This window comes from Lynx rufus, unplaced genomic scaffold (assembly GCF_022079265.1).
Source record: "Lynx rufus isolate CCGP_SWC_20201006 ecotype Redwood Valley unplaced genomic scaffold, mLynRuf1.p SCAF_1, whole genome shotgun sequence".
In the NCBI taxonomy this organism is placed as follows: Eukaryota; Metazoa; Chordata; class Mammalia; order Carnivora; family Felidae; genus Lynx; species Lynx rufus.
The window spans coordinates 67,349,224-67,373,417 of NW_025814823.1; the positions used below are offsets into that span (position 1 = coordinate 67,349,224).

The window sequence follows — 24,194 nt, forward strand, 5'->3', positions numbered from 1 at the left end:
AGATTCTGTGTCTCCCTCTCTGACCCTCCCCCGTTCATGCTCTGTCTCTCTCTGTCTCAAAAATAAATAAACGTTAAAAAAAAAAAAATTTTTTTTAATTATTCCCTGTCTCAAATAGAATCTTTTCTCTCAGCTTCAATTTTATAGATCCAGTTTCACAGAAGGTCACTCGTAAAATACAATTCTGATGTAAATAAAAGTTTTAATGAACAGCATTTCCATACATACAACTAGGAGATTTAGGGTGTGAAAACAGTGGACACTGTTCATGCCTAAATCAATCTGATACTTATTTTTGATACTTTTTAATTAGATTCTTTTTAATTAAGATACTTTTTAATTAGACTCCGTTACAAATAGAGTATTTTGCAACAGCCTGCAGCCCTGTTATCAAAGGCAGCCCTGATATGATCCCAATAGAAAACTTTCATTATATATCAGTAAAGTTCACTTAAAGGAAAACACACACACACACACACACACACACACACACTAGCCTGATATAAGTACCAAGCTTCTCTGATATTGAAATGATGCTATATACAAAAATTTTAATGTACGAACTTTCCCAAAATGTTTTATGTTTTCCCCCCACCGAGAGAAAGAGAGCCAGTGGGGGAGGGGCAGAGGAAGAGGGAGAGAATCATAAGCGGACTTCACACTGAAGCCCGACGTGGGACTTGATCTCACAACCATGAGATCATGACCTGAGCTGAAATCAAGAGTCAGACACCTGACCGACCGAGGCACCCAGGCGCCCCCCCGCAACAAGATGCTTCAGGTGAGGTACACATGATACCAAATGACACTTACCTTCCGATAAATCATATGGCACATGGCAACTCTTAGCCTCATGCCAGCGCACTGGACATGATAGAAGTATAAGTGGTGCAGTATGGCCAGAACGAGCGTGCAGGCGGTCAGCACCGTGGCAGAGACGTAGGCTTCGGGCAAAGCCACAGAATCAGCAGGATCATGGTCTTCGAAATAATTAATAATTTTCCCCAAAAATATGGGCTGGATTACTTTGGTGCCTTCCTGAAAGGAAAGAAAAAAAGCCTTCATTAGAAATACAGGTCATACCAGTTTTTCAAAACACGAGCTTTGCTTTTATTGCTAACATGTAAAAAAAAAAAAAAAAGCACTTTAACAAAGTACTACATTCATCACTAATCTCAAAGCAAAACAGAACTATTTTCTTCTTTAAGACAGGCCAGTAATAGTTTAAACTTAAGCCAAAATTTGAAGTGCAAAGGCAATAAAGCTTTAGTACATTGTGCTTGGGTACACTGTGGATGCTCCATAAATGTTACAACCACTGTTTTAGAATGCATTTGGCAAACTATCAAATAAGTCTTGGCCTATAATGAATAAGGAAAAGAGTAGCAAAAAAAAAAAAAAAAAAAGAGTAAGGGATGTGCATACATGTGGCAGCCCCAGCTCACAGCGTGCCCACCAATTTCACCTGCACTCTCAACGTCCCAGCCCAAAGCAAAGCCAAGAATGGCTCACTTGTGGGAGGCGCACCCTTGCAACCAAACACACCCCAAAGAGGGAACCCTCCGATCTTTCCCAACCCAAACTCCACATGTCGGTAGGTCCGGAGAACGGAGTCCATTCTCCAACTTCTGTTGGAGGAAGAAAAAGGACCAGGCTTGAGAGGTTCCCAGGCTCTCCATAGCAGGGGTGAAGCTGAGCACTGCCTCCTGGAGTCAGGAGTTTAACACAGCACAAGCCAAACTCAAAAGAATGCCATCAGTGGTTCTCTATCAGCCACACGTGGCAGGTGCCGGTTTTGAAGAATTTTTACGATCATCTATTTTACTCCCCGAGGCAAAAAATTAAAATTCTACACCAATGAGGGAGGAGGCACTGGGGCTTCCTTCCTAAGACTTCGGGAAAGCAATTCTTCTCCCTAAAACTAAAAGGCAAAGAAACAGCAGAAGTTGCCCCTCCCTGCCAGATGGCCGCTTCACCCCACAACCTACTTCCACTCTTTTTTTTTAATGTTTCTTTTACTTTTGAGAGAGTGGGAGAGGGGCAGAGAAAGGGGGAGACAGAGGATCCGAAGCAGGCTCTGCATTGACAGCAGTGAGACCAATATGGGGCTCAAACTCACAAACCGTGAGATGACCTGAGCTGAAGTCGGATGCTTACCTGACTGAGCCACCACCCAGGTGCCCTTACTTCCATTCTTATGAGGTACCTTCCCCTGGCATCAAAGAACATCAAACACTCAATGCAAGCCCACATCACATCACCAAAAGTAAACACACAGGCCCTCAACATCATTTCCTCTAATGCCAAAAGCTTGGAAATACTTCAAGCACTAGACTTTGAAACAAGCATTTCCCCTCAAGCAATCTCTCCTTATTAACCCAGACATGGCAAATAACCAACAGGTTTTCTTTCCGTCTGTCCCAAGCGAGGAACCCATGGCACAAAAGGGCAAGGGAACCCAAAAAAAACAAATCCCAAAACAAAACTAAAATGCATTTTCTTCCCTACCAACTAGCACCCCTTCAGGATATTTATAGAAAGATGTTCCCATCCATCACATGGGCGTGCCATTAAACCCCAACACCGCACACACATGCACACGCATGTTCTCGGGCTTCACCGACAGCCTTGCCTTTCATGACATCATGACAGTTCTCTTCTACAAGGAAATGCTGTTTATTAAAGACGACAATCAGATCTCAAGAACACAAAGGCTCACTGATACGTTTCCAGCATGCCCAATCATTCACCCCAAGAAGCATCAAGAGTTTAAGAAAGCAGCCCAAACACAACGGGCCATAAAACAGACCATTTAGGTGATTACAGAGATGAAAATCTGGAGGCTTACACAGTGAAGCAAAAACTCCAAACTGTACATATGGATAGTCCCAGCCCTGGCGGGCAGCACACGCCCTGGAGCCGACCACCAGCAGCCAAGGGGTAAACACCCGCCATCCCAAACGTTCCTAAAACGGAGGATCGTGTCTGGGAGTCACTGTTGTCTGTTCCTCAGCTCTCCATTTGAGCCTAACATGGGTGTGGATAAAGGAAAATATAATCGGAGTCACCCATCAGAGAGAAAACTGACAGATGCAACAAATCCAGCGAAAAGAGTATAAAGGCAGGTCACTGCCACCTAAGCACCTGGATTTTTCTGATAGTACTTAACAATCCAGCCACCCAATGGGCTCACTAATGAGTAAGGCCCGCTCATGGCCCACGCCTTCCCACACATCCTCACCCTCAACAACTTAAGAAATAAAACTGGTAAAATATATATTCTCAAACTTGAACTAACCAAATAAAAACTTTCTAGGTAGCAGGAGCAACATCAAAAATTGTTTAAGCAGGGCGCCTGGGTGGCGCAGTCGGTTAAGCGTCCGACTTCAGCCAGGTCACGATCTCGCGGTCCGTGAGTTCGAGCCCCGCGTCGGGCTCTGGGCTGATGGCTCAGAGCCTGGAGCCTGGTTCCGATTCTGTGTCTCCCTCTCTCTCTGCCCCTCCCCCGTTCATGCTCTGTCTCTCTCTGTCCCAAAAATAAATAAACGTTGAAAAAAAAAAAAATTGTTTAAGCAAAGGCACCTGGGTGGCTCAGTCAGTTAAGGATCCAGCTTCAGCTCAAGTCAGGATTTCATGGTTTGTGGGTTTGAGCCCCCCATCGGGCTCTGGACTGGCAGTGCAGAGCCTGCTTGGGATTCTCTCTCTCTCCCTCCCTCTCTCTGCCCCTTCTCTACCTGTGCTCCCATTCTCTCTCCGAATGAATGAATGAATGAATGAATGAATTAAAAAAAAAAAAAAAAGACTTCTCCATTGACAAGACTGTCTTGTGATTTAGAGCCAGTCTTGTCTTCTGGCACACAGAGGGAGACACCCTTACAGATGTAGATTTCCTTTATAAATGTAACTGTCTGTTACACAAGGGTAACTTCTACTCTGTCTTCAGGGCTTCTCCTCTCCTGTCTGATGCTTCTCACGAATAATCTGTATGCCAAAGAGGCATATTCTGGGGTGGCATATTCTGTTACCCTTCAATCATATTCTATGTTTGTACTCTTGAAGTGTTCTTAAAGAAAGGGGGAACAAAAAGTATATGGAGCAGTTGACAGAGGAGCACAGAACTGTTGTCATGGGAAAAAAAGACAAAGAAAACAAAACCCACATACCTACCTACTCTTGACTCTCCGACCACTGTCGGTGGGGGCTCTGGCAGGAGAAGGCGTCAGGACAGAATGCAAAGACCACCAGCCCGGCGATCAGAACGCTTTGCTTCAGAAACCACGTCAGCCATTTTGCACATCACATGACCCTAACTCCATCCATGCCCTCCTGGGTCCCTGTACCCTGATGCATAGAAACACCTGCCTTGTCTACTTCAGAGGAATCCAGGCACAACTAAATGAGATACAACTGCTCAAAGTGCCCAAAAACCAGCATAAACTAAGTATAAACTAAGATCACCCTTATTACAGAGAAGTCCTGTAGAATAGAGTCCTATTCTATTCTTGTTGTTTACTTTTTGAGAGAGAAAGAGCATATACACAAGCAGGAGAGAGGCAGAGAGAGAGAGAGAGAGAGAGAGAGAGAGAGAGAGAGAGAGAATGAGAATCCCAGGCAGGCTCCATGCTGTCAGTGCAAAGCCTGATGCCGGGCTTGAACTGACAAACTGAGATAATGACCTATGCCGAAGTCAGACACTCAAATGACTAAGCCACCCAGGTGCCCTGAGACTTATTCTATTCTTAGTGGCAGAGGCTAGTTTCACACAGGCTTGGAAAATCCATTGCTGCTTACAAACAACAATGGAGAACAAGGAGTCCAAGTGAGTGAAACTTTTTTTTAATTTTTTTTTTTAACATTTATTCACTTTTGAAAAACAGAGAGAGACAGAGCATGAGTAGGGGAGGGGCAGAGAGAGAGGGAGACACAGAATCCGAAGCAGGTTCCAGGCTCTGAGCTGTCAGCACAGAGCCCGATGCCAGGCTGGAACTCACAAGTCACTTAGGGGCACCTGGTGGCTCAGTCAGTTAAGCGTCCGACTTCGGCTCAGGTCATGATCTCACCACTCGTGAGTTCGAGCTCCGAGTCGGGCTCTGTGCTGACAGCTCGGAGCCTGGAGCCTCCTTCAGATTCTGTGTCTCCCTCTCTGCCCCTCCCCTGCTCGCACTCTGTCTCTGCCTCTCTCTCTCTCAAAACTAAATAAACATTAAAAAAATTTTTTGGTAACCAGTCACCTACTTGCCTGACATCTTAAAGAAAACGCATGAGAAGCATCACCTTTATTTATGACTCGGGGTCGGTCATCACTGTGGATACTAACAACACTACACACCCAAGACCCGGCAGCGTGTACACAGCAGGTGCACCCAGCAGGTCTCCTGTCCGCTTCCTCACCTCGCCTTCGCCAAGCAGTCCTTAATGGTCATTCACGACCCACCGTGTCAGCTACCAACAGCCACTCCTCAGCCCCCTGGGTTGAGCAGAGGCGAGGGGCTCTTGGAAGAATCAGTTAGGACATAAATGCAAAGGCCCTGGGGTGCCTGGGTGGCTCAGTCGGTTAAGCCTCTGACTCTTGATTTCGGCTCAGGTCATGATCTCACAGTGCATGAGTTCGAGCCCTGAGTCGGGCTCCACGCTGACAGTGTGAAGCCTGCTTGGGATTCTCTCTCTCCCTCTCCCTCTCTCTCCCTCCCTCTCTCTCTCTGCCCCTCCCCTGCTCATGCTCTCTGTCTCTCTCTCTCAAAATAAAAAAACTTAAAAAAATGTTAAAAAAAATAAATGCAAAAACCCAGGAGCAGCTCTCCTGGAATCAGCCCTAAGTTGGGGTATAAACCACACTGGGGAATTCAAAGGATTTTGTTTACTTCTTGCCCATCAGCTGAGTTCCAGCCTGAAGAGTTAGGCAAACGTTCGCCTCCCTACAGCCTCCACCTGGACCACACACAATCAGCAAAAGTGGCCTTGGCCAACGCCGGCAGCCGCCTGGGGCTATTTCCAAGCGTCCCACGTAGCAGACCTAACCCCCGGGCACCCTTCCCCTGTCAGGGCAGGGGCACTGGGAGCACACCGGCAATGTGCGGCCTCCCCACCAACACAACAGGCAGTGACCGCGCCTCTCACAGCAAAGGCCCCGGGTGGCATGGGGAGGCAGTCCCCGCTACTGTCTGAGGCCTGCTCCCGAGGAGGCTTCAGGCTCCTCCTCTGGGCAGAAGGAGACTTGGTCGGCCCCCACCACGTCCCCATGGAGGTGCACACAGGCACCACGCGGGCCGGGAACTCGCTGGCTGTTCCATTCGAGTTTGCGTTGGCCTGCAAGAACGCTGTGTTCAACATCAGCACGGAGCCGGTTTCTGCGAGCATTACAATCATTCCTCAATCATCATGGGACGGAGATTCTTGCTCCTGTGAAATCCAACCTCAAAAGCCTCACCCTAGCCTGCATCGAACGCCCTGCCTCTCCCCGCTGGTGCTACCGGTAGTGCCCGGGGAAGGCCGTGCCCATGCTTTGGCTGGGAACCCTGCACCGCTTAGAAACCATGGATAATCAGCAAGCCTCAAGCTCTTCCAAAAATCCTATGGTTGAGTTCAGATCTTCCACGACCTAAAATACAAAGAGCAACAAGCAGCACAGAAGATCACAAAACAAGAAGCTGCTTCACAGAGTTTATTATCAAACTAACATGCCGGGGCACCTGGGTGGCTCAGTGAAGCATGTGACTTCGGCTCAGGTCATGATCTCGCGGGCTCTGGGTTCGGGATGCGCTGTGCTGACAGTTCAGAGCCTGGGGCCTGCTTCGGATACCGTGTCCCTCCTCTCCCTCTGCACCTCCCTCGCTTGCACTTTGTCTGTCTCTGTCTCTCAAAAATAAACAGTAAAAAAATAAAAATAATAAACTAACATTCATCCTATCAAACTAACTGAATAACTACCTTTAGTCACGGAAAACCCAAAATAGCACCTGAAAGTGATTTTGAAATGTAACAGATCCTTAGTAGCTCCACCATCAAAAGTCATTTGTAACTTCTCCAGAACAGCAGTGTGTCAGCCAGGCAAGTCTAGGAAAACAAGGGTCATGTGTGTTGGATTTCAGGCTCCTTTCGCTGTCAGAAAAGAACTCAAGGTTTACTTCCGGTTGAGCTCTAACACCGGGAGCTGCCTGAGCTTCCCGCCACAGGAGTAAGGGCTCTGGCGCGTGTTCTCTTAAAGACATGAAGTGAGAAGCGAGCTAGTCACCGGGCTCGGAGGCCACCGTCTCATTGTATACGGGAAACCGCCAAGATACGGGCCTCATCACAGCACGAAGGAGCAAGCGCCCTCCAGGCGGCAGCCCGGGTCCACTCCACACCTGACGTGTCCACTGCCGGCACGGAGTCCACCCCAGACGGTCACTGCACTACCTCGGGCCGGCTGCACACCCTGCGCGTGGGAACACGCCTGCACACCAGGGACTGACCGGGGTTCTCATCCTCACCAACGCACGCCCACTCGGAGGCTCACAGAGACACCATCTCTCAGCAGGGAGCCAGGTGTACCTGCTGGTAACAACAGAGAACTCGGCCTCTGCTCAGATCATCCAAGTGCCCTCTGAGGCTCCAGTCTTCCCGCTGGCCGGTCTCCAGGAGCTCATCTAGAATGGTGTCTCAAGAACGTAGATGGATGTGGGGCGCCTGGGAAGCTCAGTTGGTTAAGCGTCTGACTCTCAATTTTGGCTCAGGTCATGATCTCACGGTTTGTGGGTCTGAGCCCCGCATTGGGCTCTGAGTTGATAGTGTGGAGTCTACTTTGGATTTTCTCTCTCTCTCTCTCTCTGCCTTTCTCCTGTTCACACACTCTCAAAATAAGTAAATAAACTTGAAAAGAGAAGAGAAGTAAAGAGAAGAAAGAAGGAGATGGGAGGAGGGGGAAAGGGAGGGGGAAAGGGAGGGGGAGGTGAGGGGAGGCGAGGGGAGGTGAGGGGAGGCGAGGGGAGGCGAGGGGAGGCGAGGGGAGGCGAGGGGAGGCGAGGGGAGGCGAGGGGAGGCGAGGGGAGGCGAGGGGAGCAAAGCAAAGCAAAGCAAAACAAGAGTGTAGATGGATGTTTAAGACTTAGGCACAGGGCAACCACACCCTCATCCACTTAGGGACAGTAAAGAGTAGAGGTGGCTTTCTAAAGGGCTCCTGGTTGATCTGAAGACACCATGCTGCTACTGCCAGTGTCGGCACCCTAGCCACTTCCGGCTCCCAGGGGACACTGTCACCTGAGCTCTACCCGACCCCTAATCTCGTTTTCTATCCAGGGAGTTTTTAGCCTTTTACAGCCTAAGGCAGGTTCAAGATGCGTGCATCTGAGACCCTGAAGTCGAAGTCCTCAGAACAAGCCTTCCCGACACCGGATGAGCTTTCAGTCGTCCAGACGGTCAGGTTTCGTAAGTTAGAGCACCCACGACTGAGTCTCGGCTCCGTCCTTTATGCTTTGTGGGACACCGGGCACACCACAGAACTACCTGGCGCTGTGCGTCCTCTGCCCTAAAGTGGGGAAAACAGTAATACTCGCCACCGTGTCGGAGCTGGCTACAAGAATGAAAGTAACCTTCCGTGTAAAGTGCTTGTAGCAGTTGCTGACAGTTTCAAGTCCTTGTCATTCCCATGCTACTACCAGAGCCAGCTTACCACCGAGTGTGGGCCCCTGCGGAAACTGCTCCTGGTGGTATGACTCCCACGGAGTATGAGCTACTGTTGCTGCCGTTTCCACCAAGCATGAGCCTCCACCGCTGCTATTAATACTACTGCTGAGTGGGAGGCTCTACGGCTCCGCTGCCACCAAGAGGAGCAATACCACCAGTGAGAAAACTTCTGCTACAGAGTATGAGCTTCTGCGGCTGCTGCTAACGCGCCTGGGTGGGAGTCTCACCGCTCCTGCTGTAACACCAGTAATACTACCAATAACAGTACTGCTGCTGCTACTACTGAGTGTGAGTCCTGCTGTTGCTGCTGACACTAGCAATCCCGCTACTGAGGCTGAGCAACCACCAGTGCCGCCACCGCCGCCATGACTACTACCGGGTATGAGCCCCTCCCACCACCACCGCGACTACTACCGGGTATGAGCCCTCCCACCACCTCCACCAACGTGACTACTACCGGGTATGAGCCCCTCCCACCACCACCGCGACTACTACCGGGTATGAGCCCTACCACCACTTCCACCAACGTGACTACTACTACCGGGTAAGAGCCCTACCACCACCTCCACCACCACCGCCACGACTACTACCGGGTATGAGCCCTACCACCACCGCCACCGTGACTACTACCAGGTATGAGCCCCTCCCACCACCACCGCAACTACTACCGGGTATGATCCCCATGTTTGCCAGACTCCACTCCCCGATAACCAACGTCCTAAAAGAGGCCGGCACTCTCACCAGCCGCACCCTCATCTAGCCCCCCATCCCAGCACCCCCAGCTCTCCCAGCAGTAGGTATTCCCAGGCTCAACGACTCAGTAATCAGTGCTCCCTGCACCAGAGTGGGGCCTATCCTCTCAGGGGGAAGCCCGGCCTCTGCACCTCATACCTCTTCTCCCAAACGCAGCAAAGATGCAGCTCATATTGAGATGGGTTCTAGTCACCGTGTGGGACTTAGTGATCCACCCCAAGACGGCCGCAGTGCGCTACAGTGAGGAAAGCCAGAGCACGGTCCAAACCCAGCCACAAGGGCCACCCTTCTGATCCCTCGTCTTCAGGACTTGTCACCAAGGGAAAGTACAGAACCGGGGGCAGCAGAGGAAGGCTGCTCCGGGACGCCGTCCGGCCCCAAGGTCCAAGGACACACGTGCCTGCCCACCCCCACCCAGACACGGGGCCCACGTCGAGGCTGCGGGACTCCCTGCCAAGCAGAATCCATGGGCTCAATGCTCTGCGAGGTCAGCACCCATATCTGATGAGGAAATCCTGCATACACACCGGCCACGGCAACACCAACCTGTCACCCTGTGTATTTCAAACTGAGACTCGCTGTGACCACATGGAAACACCATCACTGGGACCCCTGTCCACAGGTCAGTGACAAGCTGGGGCTGCCCAAGGAGCTCCTGTACCCTCTTCCCACCAACTGCCCCCCCTACCCTGTCAGTCCCACTGCTTTGCATCTCCGCCCTGCCCTTGACAAGCCACAGCAGTATCTAGGTGGTGATGGGTGCCCCATATACTTGTCCCCACCCTCCGGCCAACCCGCCTTTGTCATCAATCTCCCAGGGCCATCCAGTCCCCTGTCAGCTGACAGACCCTGTGGTTTCCTCCAGTTACACAGGACAGAGATCACCTACCTACACCCACTGCCCTTCAATACGACAGAGCCTTTTACATGGGAGCTGCCCCTCCCCCCCACACACCAACCAGCCCACCCATCTCACGCCCAGCACTCAGGACAAGTCAGCGCCCTTCTCCATCTAAAACGATCTTTTCCCGGGGTGCCTGGGTGGCTGAGTCGGTCAATCATCCGACTTCAGCTCAGGTCATGATCTCACAGTTTGTGAGTTCGAGTCCCATGTTAGGCTCTATGCTGACAGCTCAGAGCCTAGAGCCTGCTTCATATTCTCTCTCTACCCCTCCCCTGCTCATGCTCTCTCTCTCTCTCATAAATAAATAAACATTAAAAAAATTTTTTTTTAATAAAATAAAACAACCTTTTCCCAGCAACCACAACCTCTATCCCTTCGACCCACATACACTCACGGGGCCACCAACGTCCCTAAGGCAGTACTGAGGTACCAGAGAGCATGAGCCACCCAGGTGGGTTTGCAGCATGCTTCCAGCAGGCTGCAGCCCAGAACAGGCACAGGCTCACCGACACCGTGTCCAGGAGAACACGGTCTTACTGGAGGATCTGGACGGAGGCGCTTCAGGGTAATGGAGGTCAAGGACCTGATGACTTTCTGCCTTTGCTTTGCCTCCGCACATCACTCCTACGCGCACTGCAGTGCCCGGCTATCAAAGCTCCTCCTTCCAACCACCAATCCTCCCCAGTAGCCAGGGACAGGAAACCAGAATGGGTCGTGTGTGAATCCTCCAGAATTCCTCCACAGACGGGGTTTTGGCTCGTAGTACATGTCCTTCTGCAAACAGCCCAGAGAGACATGTGTTCTCGGGAGCTCTGGCCAGCTCCACCCTCCACACAGAGCCCCGGGGCTCTGCTCCCCTGGAAGGGGGAGGCAGTAATACCTTCTTGGGAAAGCATTCATCAGATTTGGCCGGGTCAAATTAGCTGGTATTCGCTGAGCACCTGTAAAATGCTTTGTGTTACTCCGGGCTCTATCCAAAGTGAATTCCTCCAAACGAGAGCACGCATATTCCTTGAGGTTGTAGAGTCTTCTTTGGGTGAAGGATCACTGTTAGCATTTCTAACCCTTCCCACGCACCAGCAATATCCCAACATGCCATAAAACTTCAGAGCACCAGCCTTCCGCAACACTGCATTTCGATTGGTTAGAAGAAAAGCAGTATCACCCCGCCCCCGCCGGAGGCCCATTTAAGTATCTGCCCATTCTGAAGATGAACACGACCGCTGAGCTACATCATGTTTCCCAGACATGTTTTATCGTCAGACCGTAATCCACCTGCCCCTGTCCCCAGCAATGCTGCCATCTGTGTACCCATTCGCACACACTGGAAAACAATACACTGTGTATAGAAGTTTTACCTCCATTAGCGTAAAAATTCCCAAAACTAAGTAGGATTTCCAGTAACACTTTATGATTGCTTTTGTTAAGGAAGGCTTCCGTGCATCTTTCTCGGCTCTCAAAACTTCTTTATCCCAGTACCTGCAAGAGAAACAAAAGAACAGTGAGAAACCACACACCCGGCTACAGGGCCGAACGGGGGGGTGGACAAATCAAAAGCTACGTGTTTACAGGACATTCTGTTTATCATAGGGCACCCTGTGGCTGCTTCACTGGCACTGCTAAACGTGTGCAGGGCTCCTAAAAGATGTGTGGTGCGGAACCTGAAGCACCAGAAAAACATGCCTTGAGGGAGAAAGCTGCAGTCTCAGGAAACAAGTCACGGCCAAGCGCTGCTGGATTTACAGCACCATGAGCAAGCCAGTAAGGCAGACCTGAGTCCAGACAGCCTCCTCCAGTGATACCGTCTCCGGGACAGATCCTGGCATCCAGGGACTCTGCTGCTGGCAACTGCCACCCCACAAATGCACAGGAAACATATGCTTTCCCCCAGCCACCAAAGTAGGCTAAGCCCAGGGACAGCCTGAGGGGAGGTGAGTGTACCGCATTAGGAAAGGAAGCTCAGGCCAGACCCATCCCAAACCAGGAGACACACACTTAGAAATTCTCATTTCTCCTCACCCGGCTCATTCCTGCCCATGGCTTACCCTTGCAACTCCTCTCCAAGATGCTTTGAGCGATCTTCTGGAAGCACCGGATACATATCATCTTCTTCCAACCTCCGTTTGTGACCGATTTTAAACAAGGGGTTCAGCCACCTGTTAAAAATTAAGAGAAAGGAAGAGTGACACAGATCCAAATTACACATCTGTCTCATTAGAACTTACATTCATGGGGTTTGTTAAAAAAAAAAAAGGGGGGGGGGCTCCAAAAGACAAATACCGTACGATTTCACTTACATGTGGAATCTAGAAACAAAATGAACAAACAAAAAGCAGAGCAGGAACAGACCCATAAATACAGAAAACAAACTGATGTTGCCGGAAGGGAGGGGGATGTGCAAAAGGTGGGGGGGGGTTGGAGGTTCAGGCTTCCAGTTACAGAATGAGGAAGTCACACAGATGAAAGGCACAGCCATCGGGAATGTAGTTAATGGTGTTGTTGAGTTTTTTACTAGGATTTTACTTTTAAGTAATCTCTACACCCATCGTGGGGCTCAAACTCACAACCCCGATGTCAAAAATTGCATGCTCTACCCACTCCGCCAGCCAGGTGCTCCCAGTCAGTGGTGTTGTCATAGTGATGTATGGTGACAGATGGCAGCCAAGCTTGTGGTGAGCACAGCATAACCTGTACACCTGAAACTAAAGTAATATCCTGTGACAACTATACTTCAAATTTTTTGAAAGTTTACATTTTATTAAACATTTTTTTTAATGTCTATTTAGAGGCGCCTGGGTGGCTCAGTCAGTTAAGCGTCCGACTTCGGCTCAGGTCATGATCTCATAGTTTGTGAGTTCGAGCCCCGCGTCGGGCTCCGTGCTGACAGCTCAGAGCCCGGAGCCTGCTTCGGATTCTGTGTCCCCCCTCTCTCTGCCCCTTCCCTGCTCATGCTGTGTCTCTCTCTGTCTCAAAAATAAGTAAACATAAAAAAAATGTCTATTTAATTTTGAGAGAGAGAGAGGACATGAACATGAGTAGGGGCAAAGTGGGGAGGGCAGGGGACAAGAGAGGATATGAAGCAGGCTCTGGGCTGACAGCAGAGAGCCCAGTGCAGGGCTCAAACTCAGCAACTGTGAGATCATGACCTGAGCCAAAAAATTAAGAGTTGGACGCTTAACTGACTGAGCCACCCAGGCGCCCCTGAAAGCGTACATTTTAAATATAGAGACATGGAGGGGAAAATAAATGCACACACACACACACACACACACACACACACACACACACACAGCTCTATCCACTGAGAGGCCCTGGGAACACTGACACACCAGCAGCAAAGAGCATTCCAGAGCCCAAATTCTGGGTTTTATTTTTTTCTTTTACATAAAGAAAAACAAAAATAGTTTTTCTTATGATGAGAACTTTTAAGATCTACTCTCTTAGCAACTTCCAAATACGTAATACAGAATTATTAACTATAGTCACCATGCCATACATTACATCCCCAGGACTGACTTACTTCATAACTAGAAGTTTATGCCTTTTGGCCTCCTGCACCCAGATCCTGGTTTTTCAGTATCTTTCTTCCCTAAAGAAACCAGGTCTCCTTGAAGAAATGTCTCATTTCCAGGTTGGGGCAATATGCGGAAGCACCTGTCGGATTAGCTTTTCTAATTGTCATGTTAAGTGCCTGGCATTAAGCTTCGGATTGCTGAGGCATTCACTGTGAGAGTCATTCCATCTCAAATAAAGACAGCCACACTGGATGAAGAGCCACATTACACCACCCATAAAGTTTCCTCTTCTTGTAAGAAAACTCAGGATTAGGGGTACCTGGGTGGCTCAGTCGGTCAAGCATCCAACTTCGGCTCAGGTCAAGATCTCACGGTTCATGAGTTCAAGCCCCACATCAGGCTCTGTGCTGGCAGCTCAGAGCTTGGAGCCTGCTCCAGTTCTGTGTCTCCCTCTCTCTGCCCCTCCCCTGCTTGTGCTGTGCCTCTCTCTCTCTCTCTCTCTCTCTCAAAAATGAACATTAAAAAACATTTCTTTTGTAAAGAAAACTCAGGATGACAGAGATAACTGACCATCTCTGACCGCTGGCTTTTCCCATGCCTTCATTCCCACTTATGTTCTCAGTTCACCAAGAAAGAGTGAACTTGCAAAACCCCAGGCACCCTACCCAACCTCTGTAGAGGCAGAACCCCAAATCCAGGTGTGTGCATGCCCAGGCATGCCGTGCACTCTCTAGAACCTATGGGTAATAAACCTTGTCATTTCTAAAGTTCCCTGATGGTTATTGCTGAGACTCGTCTTGCAACCATGAGAATCACACGGGCTGGTCCGACCACAACACCGGCTGCAAAAGGGACAATGCCCGCAGGGCTGTCGCAAAAGTAGCAGAGCCCAGGTGAGCAGTGTCCCAGGCTTTCCTGACAAGGGCACCTCCCTTCACAGGCTGACACGAGCACAGAACAGGCAGAGAAAGCTTGAGATGAGCCCACAACACCTTATACTCAAGGAATCACGAAGATGCGTCCAAAACACAGAGGAGACTGCGCGAAGGGCTCTCACCAGACAAATCTGGGATGCTCCCAGCATCACGTAATAAATGGCGAGGAGTCAAATCATTAAGTAACAGAAGAATCCGTGAATCCTTACTGCCACAGAAACACGAGAGAAGAGAAAGCTCTTGCATTCTAGAATGCAAATATAGAAGGAACCATGGAGTTAGGAAATTACCAATGAAGTTAAAACTCATGGGTGAAAGTCTGATGTGGAACATGGTACTTGTATAATTCTAAATGATCTCTACAAATTACTAATTATGAAACAAAAAAATAATAACTGTACAGGGGATCAAAAAAAAAACCTATACATAGGCTCCTGGGTGGCTCAATCAGTTAAGTGTCCGACTTTGGCTCAGGTCATGATCTCACAGTTCGTGAGTTCGAGCCCCACATTGGGCTCTGCGCGGACAGTGAGGAGCTTGCTTGGAATCTCTCTCAACCCCTCTCTCTGCCCCTCCCCTGCTCGCTCTGTCTCTCCCAAAATAAACTTAAAAAAATTTTTTTAAAGATTAAAAGAAAAAAAAAACTCTGCAAATCCATTATGTATTATTTAGATGACAATTAATATGCAGAGACGGCCTAACAATGAACACCATTTCACCGATTCACCAGGGTAAGGAAATTTCTGAGGCCAAACAATAATAGCCTGTGAAAGTAGAGATTCTACTTCTCTTATTCATTGCTTTATCCCTAGTATGATACTGGATACCACAGAGGTGCTCCAGAATTTGTTGTTGAATAAATGAATGTCTATGAATCATGAAGCAAAAAAGAGAAACCGACCTTCAGATTTTCCTAACCCTGGTAGCCTGGTACCTCCAAAGAAGCCCAGTTCAGAAGCTGGAAGGCTGGATTCTGGTCCCAGACTGCCCCCTGCTCCAATTCTACAAATTCAGCACCTCCACGACCCTTTGCCAGTCACCTAGTATCTTGGTGTCTCAATTTCCTTCCAAGAGAAAAGTACAGATCTGTGAGCTTTAACCACCAAACAGCTTGAAACATACTGGGTTATTTATTCCCTGTAGAAAACGTTCATGCAATTAGCAGTGGAACTTACCCAGATGAGGACACCCTGCCCTGAAAGGCCCTCTTTAAAATTCTGGTTTTGAAGAGAAAAAGATGCTTTTCATTAGGAAAATGGACATCAAAACCACATGAGACGTCAGCTCACACATATCAGCAGGGCTACTGTCAGAAAACAAATATCAAGTTGGGTGAGAACATGGAGAAACTAGAACCCTGGCGCAGAGCGGTGGAAATGTAAAATGGTGGGGTCACAAGGGACAAATATTACGATTCCACTTACAGGAGGTACTTAAGAGTCGTCAGATATGGAGAGACAGAAAGAACTGTGGTTGCCGGGGGGCTGGGAGAGGAAGGGGAAACTGGAAGCTCGCACTTGACGAAACACCAATGCAAGATGAAAACTGTTACGTAACAGTGTGAATGCATTTAACACGACTGAACTGTACACTTAAAATGGTGAGGGGGGTGGGGCGGTGTCCGGGTGGCTCAGTCGCTTAAGCTTCCGACTTCGGCTCAGCTCGTGATCTCACAGTTCATGGTTCAAGCCCCACATTGGGCTCCATGCTGACAGCACAGAGCCTGCTTGGGATTCTCTCTCCCTCTCTCTCTGCCCCTCTCCCAACTCAGGTTCTATCACTCTCTCTCAAATAAATAAATATTTAAAAAGATAAAAAGATGGCAAACTTTACGTTACATGTATTTTACCACAATTTTTTTTTAATTTAACGAGAAAAAAATTCTGCTAGGTGTACCACCGGAGGAACTCCAGACTTTGCTAACTTTCTGGTGGTATGACCTTGAATTAGCCACACAATCTCTCAGTACTGGCCTCTGGGAAACAGGGAGAACACCTCCCAAGGCTGCTGAGGGCGTCAGCCGGGGTTTCTTTCAATACCACAAACACCCACCCAACATGCAGCCACTCTGGAAAACACTATAGAGGTGCCTCAAAAAGTTAAAATAGAACTACCTACTAACTAACCAGCTACCAACTGCACTACTAGATATTTATCCAAAGGATACAAAAGTAGGGATTTGAAGGGGGCACATGCACTCCGATGTTTTTATCAGTGCTGTCAACAACAGCCAAACTATGGAGAGAGCCCAAATGTCCACTGACAGACGAATGGATAAAGAAGATGTGGTGTATACATACATTGGAATACTGCTCTGCCATCAAAAAGAGTGAAATCTCGCCATTTGCAACGACATGGATGGAACGAGCGTATTATGCTAAGTGAAATAAGTCAGTCAGATAAAGACAGATACTGGATGATTTCACTTCTATGTGGAATTTAAGAAACAAAACAGATGAACATAGGGGAAGGAAAGGAAAAATCAGATAAAAACAGAGAGGGAGGGGCACCTGCGTGGCTCAGTCAGTTAAGTGTCTGACTTTGGCTCAGGTCACGATTTCCCAGTTCTGGCTCAGTTTCTGTGCTGACAGCTCAGAGCCTGGAGGCTGCTTCAGATTCCGTGTCTCCCTCTCTCTCTGTCCATTCCCCCACTCACACTTGGTCTCTCTCTCAAAAATAAATTTAAAAATTAATTTAAATATTTATATAATATATATAATTTATAATTATATATTATATATAATTAATATTAAAATATTTTTTTTAAAAAAAGCAGAGGGAAACAAAACATAAGAGACTCAAATACAGAGAACAAACTGAGGGTTGTTGGAGGGGAGGTTAGCGGCGGGGAGGGGCTAGATGGGAGATGGGCATTAAAGAAGGCACTTGTGGGGATAAGCAATGGTGATGAATCACTAAATTCTACTCCTGAAACCAACACTATACTATGTCAACTAATTTGAATTTAAATTAAATAAGTAAATAAAAATAACACGAAATCTACCCTCTTAAAAAAAACACACCAAATACCAGCAGTTATGATGACACAGCTCTTAATCACATTTGGGCCCCCTTAAAAAGGCTCTAATAACTTAGATGAAGTTAATTAAGCAAACTTTTTCTTTCACTACAGCCCTCCCAATGCCCAAATCCCAAAAAGCCAGGCTGGGCCCCGTGGACACCAGAAAAGGCCAAAAGCTTGCTTTTCCATCTGATGGCAAGTGTACTTAAGTAAGGACTGGACACAGAGATCTGAGACAACAGACCTCTGAATGTCAACTTATCTTTTCTCCCCAGGGACATTTAGCCAACAATTCCAGACCACTGGGGATTGAGCCATCCAGCAACCCAGCTCCACCCCAACAGTCCTTCCCTCCACAGCTTACTCTCTCCTTCCTACCTCCTGCACAGCACTGAACACAGCGGTGGGTTTTCCTCCAGTCCACCAGACCATCAGCCCTTCAGGGCAATGACGACTCACACACCACTTGGACTCACTCCCAAGCACAGAGCCTGGTATGTCATGGTGCCTGGGCACAGATGTCCCAGGAATCCATCCAGTACAAGAATCCAGCCAGTGCAATACAGGAACACCTACCCTGCAGGTGAGCTATCTCAAAATGGGTCACTACCCCAGTTCCCTCCACCCCAGGGCCCATATTGCGGGCCCTGACCTCGACTTTGGGGCTTCCAGGACTCACAGCTGTCCTTCCTATTTTCCTCCACTCCCACCAGCTAATCCATATCTCTTTATTGTGTCCCTTGTCCCCGCACCATCACCAACACAGAGACTATATAACCATCATGCATGGATTACTGTCCTAATCCCCTTCTTTAAAAAAAATATTGCATTCAATTCAGGAAGTGAGAAGAATCATGAGTAAGATCCTACTCCTGCTGGTCAACTCACAAGGTCTTAAAGGGATTAAATCACCATTGTTTGGAACCAGCAAGGAGACAACCAGCAGGTGATACCCTATCTAGTTAGTATAGCCAGCATGGTTACCACTAGACGGAGGAGTCAGCCATCACCCAAGATCCCCTCTGAGCCCAAGAGCGCCTGATGCGGACTTTTCTGCGAAGATCTGGCCATGAGTGCCCGTTTAATCAAATGCTTTCTTCCAAACTGTTAAGCCTCATCCCTCATGAAGGAGGACACTTTATCCCCATAAAGGAAGTTCTTCCTTCCAAGCTGCCACCAGCAGTCTGACCGCCATCCCCAACCCTCCCTCCCAGCCCTCCATAGGAAACTCTCCTGTAACCAGCAAACTCTCCTGGGCCCTCAGCCCCTTGCTCTTAGCACACCCCTGGCTGGCCCCTCGGACACAACTTTCCCGCAGCCTCAGGGTGGCCCTTCAGGATCCCAGTTCTGTTTTCTAGCCTCATACCCGGTCCATGCCTCCTAGCCGTAAACACCCCTGGCACCTGCTATCACTGCTGCACCTACAACATTCTCTGTCACTGTCATTCTTCCAGGGCTTCCCTTCACCCCAACTCCCTGCATCACCAGAAGTGGCTTCCAAACCCAATACAAACAGCACCCCAAACCCCAGCCATTCACATTCTGGTTCTCATCTCTTCTGGAACCTTCCTCTCAATCTTCTGATGAATACAAAGATGGGCTTCCAGATGGGCTTCCAGACCCCCACCATGCTCATCGGTGCCTGTGACTGTGCACCTGCCATCCTCTTACTTACTCTGCAAGCCACTCCCTGGAGTGCAGCCTTGTGCTTTCCCTAGGGGACAGCAACCCACCCCCTGCCTTCCAATACCATCCACCTGCCGGCAGTCAGACCTCTCCCACCAAACCCCAGATTCCCAGGGCTAAGTGCCCACTTGTCATCTCCTCTCAGATGCCAAAGAGGCAGCTCCCTTTAACGTCCACAGTGGAACTCCTGATTTCGCCGCCAAAACCATTCTTCTCCATCTCTGTAAATATCAACCTCCAAAACAAGAGCCCACCATTCAAACCTGAAGCCCGGTAGTCACTGGATGCCTCCCTGCCCCTAAGCCAACCCATCAACTACTCCCGTAGCTGCTACCTCCCGACCCCATCCACTTTTGGCACCTCTGCTCCCCCCACTGGGTCTCGGGGCTGCAGCAGCCTGCTAACTCACCTGCCTGCTTGCACTCTTGGTTTCCCGGTCTTTCGACAGAAACACCAGAATGATTTCTTAAAAACACAAGGCTATGCTGTTCTGCTGCAGCAGAATTACACCTAACCTCCTTCCTAACGAGGTGGCATGCATGACCGGGTACCTCCTGGATCACCAGCCCCATCTCCAGCCTAGTCCCCCACCCCCATCCCTGTTCGGTGTTCCAGCACCGGCCTCAGTGGTTCCCAGGTCTTGTTTGCTGTTCCCTTTGCTGAGAACAAATGTTGTTCCCCATTTTCTCCCACGGCTGTGCCTTCTCTCCTCCAGGTCTTAAACTAACAGCCACCTCCACCGCAAAACCTAGGCTACCTTCTCTTAAAAAACCAAACACATACGATTTCCTCCTTTATTTCCCTCTTCTAACCTTCTTTACCTACTTACTACAATCTATTTGTTGAGAGAGAAAAAAAAATCCATTTATTTTGTGGATTTATCTCTCTCCCCTCTAGAGCAAGAGCTCCATGAGGGCAAGACAGTCCTTCTGTGGTGTTCCCTGTGCCTGGCACATAGGGAGTCAGTCACTCAAAACTCTCCCCTGGTTGAGAAGTGGGGGCAAAGAACATTCTTAGGACCCCGGCTAAGCTCTTGTAGGAGAAGGGGAATGTGCAGGTCATTTGAGGTCAGTAAATCATTCAACGAATGCCCTAACCCCACTCAAATAAGTCATTTATTGTTGAAAGAATGTATTTTAAAGTACTCCTACCTGTGGCTAATTATTAATCATTGGCTAATTTGCCCTGGAGATTCTGCCAACCTGTCACTGGAAACTCCTGTGGCCCAACCTGGGCAGAGCTGGGGGTGGGGGGGGGAACAGGGGGTGGAAGGAAGTGGAGTGGTCAGGGTCAAGGACACCCCAGAGCAGGGACTGGGAGGAGGGACAAATGAGAGGCACACAGATCTCACAGTAAGACCCACCCTACCTTGGGCACCTGGGTGGCTCAGTCGGTTCAGCATCCCACTCTTGGTTTTGGTTCAGGTCATGATTTCAGTTTCATGGGTTCAAATCCTATATCAGGCTCTGCGCTGACAGCATGGAGCCTGCTTGGGATTCTCTCTCTCCCCCTCGCTCTCTGCCCCTCCCCCACTTGTGCTATATCTCTCTCAAAATAAACTAACTTTAAAAATGTTTTAAGGGGCGCCTGGGTGGCGCAGTCGGTTGAGCGTCCGACTTCAGCCAGGTCACGATCTCGCGGTCCGTGAGTTCGAGCCCCGCGTCGGGCTCTGGGATGATGCCTCAGAGCCTGGAGCCTGTTTCCGATTCTGTGTCTCCCTCTCTCTCTGCCCCTCCCTCGTTCATGCTCTGTCTCTCTCTGTCCCAAAAATAAATAAATGTTGAAAAAAAAAAATTTAAAAAAAAAAAAATGTTTTAAAAAAAGACCCACCCTACGTTATTTGAACACCCTTCCACTAAAAGCAGGGGTTCGTATGCTCAGCACTCCTGACATCTTGGGCTGGATGCTTTAGTCATAGGGGGCTGACAAGCACCATCCCTGGACTCTACCCTCAAGATGCCAGTAGCATCTCCCCACCCCAGGTTGTGACAACCAAAAACATCTCCAGACGTTGCCTGGATGGCAAAATCCCCTGGGCCAGAACCACTGTCCCAAGCTTTTTGTGTTTCTAGAAAAGCCATATAACGTTCCTTCAAATGTTGGCCCCAGAGAGTACCCACAGGCCACTCGTAGTCGTCCCTTAGCCACCGAAACAAGGGTAACAGCATAAACCCATTTCATACTCATTGGTCCAAATTTCCGCCAGGAACTCACCGTCCGGTGAGGGATTTATATTGAAGAATGACAGCAGGACATGGCAGGGGTGGTCACGAGCTATAAGAAGATCAGCTTCTTGGCTTTCTGCAGGGTCTCCATAGGGATAAGAGATCAACACCCCACGCGCCAAGGACCGATCTTCTGTACAGCAAAGATTCTCAAAGTGAGATCCCCAGACCAGCGGCATCAGCATCCCCTAACTTGTTGGAAATGCAGACCCCAGAACTATGCATCACAAACTCTACAGTGAGTGTCACAACTCTGTGTCTTACCAACTCTTCCAGGATGCCCAAGTTTAAGAATGTTTCATACAGGGGCATCTGGGTACTGAGTCAGCTAAGTGTCTGACTCTTGATTTCAGCTCAGGTCATGATCTCACGGGAAGAGGGTTTGAGCCCCGAGTACTGACCGTGTGGAGCTTGCTTCAGATATTCTCTCTCTCCCCCTCTCTCTGCCCCTCCCCTATTGCACGTGCACACGCACATGGTCTCTCAAAATAAATACATAAGAAATAAAAATAATAAAATATTTTTATTAAAAAATAGTAATAATAAAAAGACTGTGCTGTACAGTGTGTTTTGGCATAACCACTGGGAAGCTCTTGTGTGGTCCTTATATCACCAGTCCCAACCGTCCCAACCCTGGCTAAAGAGTAAAATCCCAGTCTTGGCCTGGAGCATTTTTTTTTTTTTTTTTTTTTAATTTTTGGGACAGAGAGAGACAGAGCATGAACGGGGGAGGGGCAGAGAGAGAGGGAGACACAGAATCGGAAACAGGCTCCAGGCTCTGAGCCATCAGCCCAGAGCCCAACGCGGGGCTCGAACTCTCGGACCGCGAGATCGTGACCCAGCTGAAGTCGGACGCTTAAGCGACTGCGCCACCCAGGCGCCCCAGGCCTGGAGCATTTTAAACCCAAGACCAAAAGATATCGAAGCCCCATCCAATGACTGAATCAGAGTAAGCCAAGTTAGAAGCCACTAGCGGCCTTTTCAAAAGGCCGCCCAAGTCCTGCCAATTCTGGTCACTGGTCAGTCCAAGGAGCCATCTGCACAATGGAGAGTGGAAAGCGTATGCACCCGGGGGGCCTCAAAGGAGGTTAGGGAGGGCTACGAAGAAGAGACAAAGCTGGGGTCAAGTTCAGAAGAATCATTTGGAGCCCACTGAGGAGAGCAGGGAGAAAGAGGGATTTTCCAGAAAAACAAAACCAGACATGCAAAGACATATTGCCTAGGGACAGCAGGTTCAAAACCACATGGGATTTGGTGTGGTAATGGGGTAACTATACAAAGGTCTTATCCTCCAAATGTAAGAATTTGAACATTATCTTTTATCCTATAAAACAGAAAGAGTACAAGGTTTTTGTTTTGTTTAAAGTGTATTTGAGAGAGGGGGAAAGAGAGAGAGAGAGAGAGAGAGGATGTGAGCAAGTGGGGAAGCCAGAGAGAGGGAGAGAGAATCCCAAGCAGGCTCTGCCACTCAGCCCAGAGCCTGACTTGGGGCTCATACTCAACAAACGTGAGATCATGACCTGAGCTGAAACGAAGTGTCAGACACTTATTCAACTGCGCTCACCCTCCAGGCGCCCAATACAGTTTTCAAGCCACTTTGTAGATGACAGACTTTGGAAGGCAAGGAAACCAATCAGGAATTGGATTTGCGAGAAACATCAAGACAGTGCAATAAGCCACATTCCTTCATGCAAGTTAACTAGATCCTGGTCCCTCTCCCAGCCTTATTCCCCTGTAGCTAACAGATGTCACTTCCCATGGCTTGGTCCTAACTCTGGGACTGCCACTCCCCCATAAAGATAAACCACATGATCAGAAATCAGAGTTTAAAATTCAATATCCTATGGGGCACCTGGGTGGCTCAGTCGGTTAAGCATCCGACTTCAGCTCAGGTCATGATCTCACAGTTTGTGGGTTCAAGCCCCACATCAGGCTCTGTGCTGACAGCTCAGAGCCTGAAGCCTGCTTCAGATTCTGTGTCTCCCTCTCTCTCTGTCCTTTCCCCGCTCATACTGTCTTTCTTTGCCTCTCAAAAAATAAATAAACATTAAAATTTTTAATAAATAGATAAAATTCAATATCCTATTACTAATTTACTCTATCAAAACAAGAGAAAAACATTGCAACTCACACCATTCTTTAAAAAAACTTTTTAATACCCTATTTAACATAAACTGAAGCATCTCTGTGTCCAATTATTCTGAATTCCTTAAAATTACCATAGCAGTAACATATTCTAAAATATATTTTACAATTCTATAATATATTTATTAAATATGTAAAAAACTACATCTGTGAGCAACTCTGCTTTCTAGCAAAACACACTAAATTTATTCCCTTTAAAGGAAGATACTAGAAAGGGATGGCTCATCCCATACTGGCTAACAGCTATCAAAGGTGGAGGGGTGGGGAAGCAGACAGAGAAAAATAAGATTTTTATATAGTTTTACAAAATTAGAAAGTCCAACACAAAGGTACTAAGGGCAAGTTGTA

General features: G+C 48.5%; 1 protein-coding gene across 2 annotated transcripts in view; it reads right to left on the minus strand.

Annotated features, from left to right (window-relative positions):
- The window catches only part of ABCC4 (ATP binding cassette subfamily C member 4), a 264,706-nt gene that overhangs the window by 205,312 nt on the left and 35,200 nt on the right, over nt 1–24,194 (minus strand). For both annotated transcript variants that reach the window (XM_047081091.1, XM_047081080.1), the window contains exons 2-4: nt 12,364–12,474; nt 11,677–11,797; nt 814–1,038 (exon numbers count right to left, since the gene is read on the minus strand). In XM_047081091.1, coding sequence (XP_046937047.1) covers nt 814–1,038; nt 11,677–11,797; nt 12,364–12,474 — 457 coding nt within the window. The remainder of the gene's footprint in view (nt 1–813; nt 1,039–11,676; nt 11,798–12,363; nt 12,475–24,194) is intronic.